The sequence below is a fragment of the Apis dorsata genome, unplaced genomic scaffold, assembly GCF_000469605.1.
Source record: "Apis dorsata unplaced genomic scaffold, Apis dorsata 1.3 scaffold_20, whole genome shotgun sequence".
Taxonomy (NCBI): Eukaryota; Metazoa; Arthropoda; class Insecta; order Hymenoptera; family Apidae; genus Apis; species Apis dorsata.
The window spans coordinates 6408-14494 of NW_006263322.1; the positions used below are offsets into that span (position 1 = coordinate 6408).

Consider the following 8087-nt stretch of genomic DNA (forward strand, 5'->3'; position numbering starts at 1 on the left):
ATAAAGATTATATTTTTTTTTTATAATGTATAAAATTTCGTAAAATTATAAAATAAAACTTTATATTATTTATTTTCATTAAAATTATTATTATTATTTTTTTTTTTTTTTACATATTTTTATTTGCGAGATATAATTAATATAATTCTTTTCGGAAAAATTTTAATCAATTTTGTAAATAACTTATAATTAAATTAGTTTAAATGTAGTTTCTATAATAAAATTCTATAATTTTATTATAGAATTGAATGAAATATTATTGAAATTAAATTAAATTGTTATAAATATTAATGAAAAGAATTAAAACGTTAGATTAAAAATAAAATTATATTTCACCTTTTTTGCCAAACGACAATGGGATCTTTTTCCAAATCACTTAAATCAATAGTAGCACCTTTTTTAAATATATCCGGATGCTTTCGGACCATTAACCAGCCTATATGAGAGAAAAAAAATCCTCGTCGAGAATTATGAGGATCCGCATCAGTATCAGTGAATTTGTGATGAGCTCTATGATCCCTTACCCATTCATAAATGTGATTCTGCGGATCAAGATTGAAGTTTGAAATATTTTAATTTTTATAATACAATATTATTTAGGAAATTTTTAAAACACGTTGAAAGAAAAACACGATAATACAAAATCTGAATATAAAACGTTAAAATTGTTTCAATGTTAATAACATTTTTGAATTTTAATACTTTTTCTTATAAATATTTTGATAGATAAAATTAATAAAAAAGAATTATTCATATTAACTTTTAAGTATGATAATATATTTTTGAATTTCAATATTTTCTTTTACAAAAGTTTAAAAAAAATAAAAGGATAAAAATAGATTGATAAATATTAAATAGATTGATATTATAATATTCAAGTATAATAATATATTTTCAAATTTTAATACTTTTTTTTATAAATACTATAATAAAATTTATAAAAAATTATAGAACTATAGAACTATAGAAATAATATTAATTTTCAATGAATTATAAAAAAAAGAAGAAAAAGAAAGTAAGAATTTACCTGATAAGAAGTTGTTTGAAGAAGCATCAACACGAAACGTAAGGGCCATTTCGCTTTGTAACTTCTATGCGACCATAATCTGTGGGCTCCAGCTGTAATGCCCATGATGGCAAAAAATTCTACGAAAATTGCTAAAAATACCACATCAATTGATTTATGAAATTTTATTTTATTTAAAATTTTAATTCTACTAATTTATTTATTATTTTTAATTTAACAAAGGAAAATTTCCAGTTCACAAATTTAAAAAATTTTGAGCATATATAGTGCATATGTATCACAATTTTTTTTCTTTTTTGTTCAGATTTATTTTAATCTATTTTGTGATTTTACGTGAAATTACGATATATTTGTTAATATGTGATATAAAAATGGATATGAAACAAAAAATTTAACAAATTTAGTAGATTTTGTTTTTTCATAATAATTTTTTTAATCATATTAATTTTAACTTCTATTGCATTCTATTAGATTCTATTAGATTTTATTTGATTCTAGCTAATTTTTGAGTAATATAATATGATTCTACAAGCAATTGTTGATAATGATTTTAACATTTTTGTGTATGAGCATTATTATCTGCAAAGTGTTCAAAGATATTGCATATTTTTTTTGGTGAGAATATTTGCGATGTAGATTATATAAACTTTATATTGTAAAATAATAGTATAAGTTTTTTATGATACGTCGGTATCGATAAGATGGATAGAGATTGTATCTTTAATTTTTATACAAAAATAATTATTACTTATGTATAATAAAACACATACAGCGAGATAGACAGTAACCATTATCTAGCAATCTCTCAGATTCGCGGAATGCAAAAATAAAATAAAACAATCCTTAAACGATCCAAAGGAATTGAATTTGAGATATTTTAAACATAATTCATGAGTAAGTAAATTTTTTATTTATTTCAATAATTAACATAGAATAAATTAAAATATTTATGCTTACACCACAAAATTGTATATGTCTTGATTCCGTTAATCCAGAGATAAAATCCATATATACCTCCAAGATGAAAATAGATAAATACAATCACATTTTTCCAAACGATATTCCATTTATATTTCGGCTCGGAATTCGATAATTCCTGGATTAATTCTTTCTGCTTATTCTCCCTTTCTGTCGTCGATTTTTCTTGATCAACATTTTGTTGAAATGCTTTCTTATTTAATGTCATCGATATACCGTATAGCTTTAGCGCTATTGTGTAATAATCTAAAATAAAAATGTTCATTCTTGTAAAATTTAATATGTTATCACTAATTGATAATTTTAATTTAATGGAAGGAAAACTTGTGCTGTGAATTGCAGAAATAAAATTTCACATAATAAAATTATATAATGGATAAATTATATAAAATTATTATTAAGGATTAAAAGATTGGCATGATTAAAAATATGATATAAGTTATAGACTCATAAAATAAATAGCACAAGATTGCAATTGATTAAAAATAGAAAAATATTTGTAAAAATATATATAAAAATTTATAAAAAAAAAAATATATACTAAAAAAAAATTAAATTATTTTCCAAAATATTATATATGATTGTTTATTAAAAATATTTTAGAAATTTCAATACCTCAAAAATCTAATTCGTATAGTAAAGTATATAACTCGAGATTTCAAAATCGATATTTTCAAGATTTTCAAAAAATTTGTATTCTAATTTTTATTAAATTGTGATTAATAATATTATTAATAATATTATTATATATTTATATTTATATTTTACGAAATAGATTAAAAATACGAAATTCCTTATCTTAGCATCTTATAAACTATTTTTATCTTTAATTAAAATCATTATCGTTATCATAAAAAATTTACAAATTTTTTAAAGTTGATTTTTATAAAAAATTGAAGTTGAAAATTGAAATATTCCAAAACAAATTTTGTGACCAAAATTTCCATTCACGAAATCAAATGAAATTTAAAATCGAATCAAAATTGAGATGAACAAATGAATTTTCTCAGTATTCCAGAAAATTTTGCTTCTTTGAGTAATCTTCGATCACTTTCTAATAATTATTAGATGTTTAAATGACATCAAATAAGAGCATAATTACAGTATGATGAAAAAAGAAAACTTGAAATTTTTGTTTCTTGAAAAAATGTTAATATTAAAAGAATATGAATAAAAAATTTCGAAAAATAAAAAAATATTGTTTTTTTATTGATAAACTTTGAAATAAAAGCTATTGAAATATAGCTATTTTGAAATAAAAGAGTATTTGAAATATAATTATTTAATCAATCATGTTAATCTGTATACTTATTTTTGTAATTGTTTTAATTAATTAATTGTTATTCATTTCATTTTTTGTTATTTCAAAAAAATAATAAGTAATAAAACAATAATAATTTATTATATTATTTATATTATAAATAAAAATTGTATTTTTAAAAAATATAGTAATTTAATTATTTTATTACTTTATGATTTTTTTTTTTTGGATGACACATGATCCACAAAAAATAAATAAATACAATATTTGTAATTTGTTAATTCTTATAAAAAACAGAAGAGAAATAATGTTACTAAAGCAGAAAAAAAAATTATAAAAAAAAATAAATCAATCAATTACTAAATAGAAAAAGACAACTATAAACATCAATAAATGTAGATAATTCAATAATAATGGCATTAAACTAATCAGAAAATGAAGATTTTATTAGAGCAAAAACTGTAGTAAGATCAAACACAAAAAATTCTAACAAATATATTAAATAATGATATGAAAAACAATGAAAATAAGTAATTCCAATAATACATATAATAAACAGATACTGCATACTAAACAAGTTGAGAGAAAAAGAAAAACCATCACCAATATTTGTTAAAGCAAATATTATGTAACCAGTAATGAATATTATTTAAAATTTAAAATCATATATATATATTATGATTCACATAATAATAAAAATTCACATACAAAAATCCAAACTGAAAACATCGAAGTAAATGAAAGTATATATAAGTAAGTAATAATATTAAGAGAGAAAAATGCAAGCTATTTCCAATCTATCAAACATATTATCTATCAAACAAAATACACTAAAAGTAAAAGAATTATATTACTCGACTTCGATTGAGGATTCTTCGCAACGATAGTAATGTAATGATAATGATCGTATATAGTGTATCTGTACGTAAGTTAATAACTGGATGCTCGTAGAATGCCTTTCGATAGATGTCGCGATATATTTCTTAAACATGACTGGACTGCATTAGTGCGGTTACACATGCAGTCTAAAAAGAGTTAGATCTCTCACAATGTCACAGCCGATAGTTATGTTTGACGGTCAGAGCACGATGTGAGAGAACAAAACTATTTATTTGTCGTATCCGGCGGTCAGACTACTATGTGTTCACAATTATACTCTTTTCACCAGTGCCCTTAAAAAATCTCTTCCTAGTTCATTTGGGAAGACCTCAATTTCTCGGTGGAACATGATAATAACATCGCAATCAGTGCCTGACTTACGACATCCCTAAATTAGAGGAGAATTCCTCGAATTAGAATGATTATAATTGAGTCAGCCGTGTTTGCAGTACATCACTTTTGAGACTCTCGTACTCCGCTTCAGCCAGGCTGAAGTGTGAGAAAAATATACAATTATAACAATCGATTAAACTCTCAAAAATGATAGTTTTCTTATATTACATCATTCTTTGTTTAGATTTAATAGAGATTTGTGAGTGATAATAACAAAAAAAGATCTTTGTGAGGAATTTCTCCGAATAAGCTGTTTACAAATCTCGTAAGCAATAAGTGCTTACAAACAAGAACATTGAAAAAATATTACATGGGCACATATAACATTAAAAACAAACAAACAAGATCAATACCAATGTTTTCAATTGAAATAATCAAAACATTTAATAACAAACAAAAAATAATCTATGAAATAAATAAATTATTGATTATTAAAATAAAACCCTCATGTTCAACAAAAAATATTCCATAATATGCAAGGTACCAAATAGATGGACTAAAAAATAATATCGTAATAAAATTTTTAAATATGTAAAATGATTGCCCAGAAGGAAAAAGAATAAATAAGTACAATATGTACAAGCATATGTAATTATAAAAGTTAATTATAAAAGTTGCGAAATAGAATTTCAGAAAAAAACTTTTTCTACCAACTTCATATAAAAGTGTGTGACGGAATCATTCATTAAGAAACAATACAGTTAATGGCCACAGGACAGAAAATAATAAACGATTTCTCCCTTTTCAAATTCAATAAATAACAGATACACTATATAACAAAAAAGAAATATAAAATAAAAGAGACAAAAATGTATCTTTAAATAATGATAGCATAATTTTGCATAGAATAAAAAATAGTAAAAAAAATTAACAAACTTAATAAAATAATAAATACAACAAACAATAATGTTCATGAATAAGATTATAACACGTATTTCATTAAATAAAAAAAATAAAATAATGCAATGCAAGTGCTAAAAATAATGTTATAGAATTATAACAAAGATTTATATGGAAAGAATATCAAACTGCAGCAACTTCTTAATCAATACGAGAGAAATGTATACTTACTTCTTGAAGCACACAAAATATCATTTATTTATTTTACATACATACATTCATTAGATATATACACAATACTAAATAAATCAGAAAAAGAAGAGGAAGAACAGTAATCTTAATTCAAAATAGAATAAAATATTTTCTTATGTAAGGAATAAAAGAAATATACAGATCATTAATATTAAATATATCTAAAAAGATAAATTCTAATGACACGTTATATTTCACAGAAAATATATATTACCGAGAAACAAAACACTATCAAAACGAAATAAATATATAATAGGAGTAGATTTTAAAGCAAAAATTTACTTGCGATTAAATATAACAGTTTTATATAAAAAATGATTGAAAATAAAAAAAATTAATTAAAATAGAATTAATTAAAATAGAATGGATAGAAATAGAAAATAAAAGAATATCTCCAAATTTATAATATCAGCAACAAACACACAATATCAACACTGTAACTAAAAGAATTTAATAACCACAACAATAATAATAATAATCTAAAAGAATTCTAAAATTTTAAAAGAATTTAATAACCACAATATTAATAAAAACAAAGAAAAATTAAAATTATAATTAATTTTAATTTTTATTAATATTGTGGTAATTAAAAACTTCAATATAAAAGACTTCAGAATATCTAATCATTGGAAAAATTTTAAAAAATTTAATACCAGAAATAATCAAATATAATATAATATTATTTAATGCAATCATGAAATTGGAATACATTTCACAACAATATAAATGTGAAAAAAAATCATTTTATTGTTAAAATATGATAAACTAACAAAAAGTTCATATAGACAAATACATACATATTTTATTGTTTCCAATACTTTCAAAAATTTAAAAAAAAATTATATTTTTAATGAAATCTAGAATACAAAATTATTGCATTGCAATAATTTCGATTTAATAATTAATTTCGATCAGAGCGAAATATACAACAACTATATAATATAACTATATAATACAATACATATATAATAATATATAATATATAATACAATAAGCAAATTTAAACAAATATAGCAAATACAAATTCATAAAATGTGTTTAATTATAGAAATATACTACGTCTTCTCAAATATCCAAAAAATATGTGATAAAATATCATATCTATATTAGAAGATTTCAAGAGAAAATTAAAAAAATACTTGGTAAGCATTTATTATAGATTTACAGATAATTAATAGGTTTTTTTTTTATGTAAAAGTAAGCAATGAAATTTCAATTAATAATACAAATATTAATAATATAAATAAATATTTCACATTAATATCACATATTCATAAAAAATATATATATATTAAAATTGTTTTATTTAGACTTCGAATATTACAAATTTATATAATTATATAATTATATAATTTTTATATAATTTCTTTTTTATACTTTTACTTTTGCTATGCAAACGAATGAAAGACCAGAACAAAATAGACCTAGGCTTTTGTATTTTTGTATTATAATACACAAACAAGATTCAATTTTGGATATTACTATCTCATTTTTTTCTATCTATTCTCTTTTTTTAATACCTACAATCAACATTCAATGCTATTTTTGTAATTAGCAATGCTATTTCAATAGTACATTATTATGTTGTGAGTTCAGAGTTTGGTAAAAGAATAGATATAGAATATACTTGAATACATGTTTAAAATAAAATTTTAATTAAACAATCTTTATATAAAATTAACTTATGTAATAATAAATAATAATCGAAATAATTTCATTCAAAGAAATGTAAATAGTAAATAAAAATATTTCTAATATTTATATATATTTATCTCTTATATATATATCTAGTAATGTGAAATAAAAAAGTCGAATGTTTATGTAATTCTTTTAATGAATATAAAACGTGATATTAATTTATAATAATATAGATAATATAGAAAATATAGATATTAAATATCAATTATTATTTTTTTCTTTTTAGTGATCTCATATAAAAAATATAAAAAAAACATTGAATTCAAATAAGATAGAAACAAAAATTTTTCAACTAATACATTGATCTCAATTAGAATTCAAATTGATTCAAATATTATTAGTGAATTTTTTATTCATATGAGGATAAATAAATTTATGTATAAAAAAAGATTCAATTTTTCTAATTTTATGATGTATTTGAATTTGCTTTTATGAATTTCGATAAAAAATTGAATGTCATACAATGATTCAGCTGGATTTAAATAAAATGTTTGTACAATGACTTATTTATGGATTTAAATAAAGTGATGTATAATGTCAATATTCTGGAATTTACTGAAATTTATTCAAGGTAAGTTTTTATTAAATAACGAGTTCCATAATATGTATGATTGTATATTACATTAAAATATTTTTTCAATAGGTTTTCAATTGCTAATTCTTGAATGTTCTTGCTGTTCTGCCGTGTCACTTTATTTAATTTAAATTTAAAATACTTATAATTCGATAATTAAATATGCTCGAATATATATATATATA

At 20.6% G+C, this 8087-nt stretch overlaps 1 protein-coding gene across 2 annotated transcripts in view; it reads right to left on the reverse strand.

Annotated features, from left to right (window-relative positions):
* LOC102673631 (acyl-CoA Delta(11) desaturase-like) overlaps window positions 1–8087 on the reverse strand; it is a 25467-nt gene that overhangs the window by 3132 nt on the left and 14248 nt on the right. For both annotated transcript variants that reach the window (XM_006607889.2, XM_031510098.1), the window contains exons 2-4: window positions 1985–2251; window positions 1028–1158; window positions 337–542 (exon numbers count right to left, since the gene is read on the reverse strand). In XM_006607889.2, coding sequence (XP_006607952.1) covers window positions 337–542; window positions 1028–1158; window positions 1985–2251 — 604 coding nt within the window. The remainder of the gene's footprint in view (window positions 1–336; window positions 543–1027; window positions 1159–1984; window positions 2252–8087) is intronic.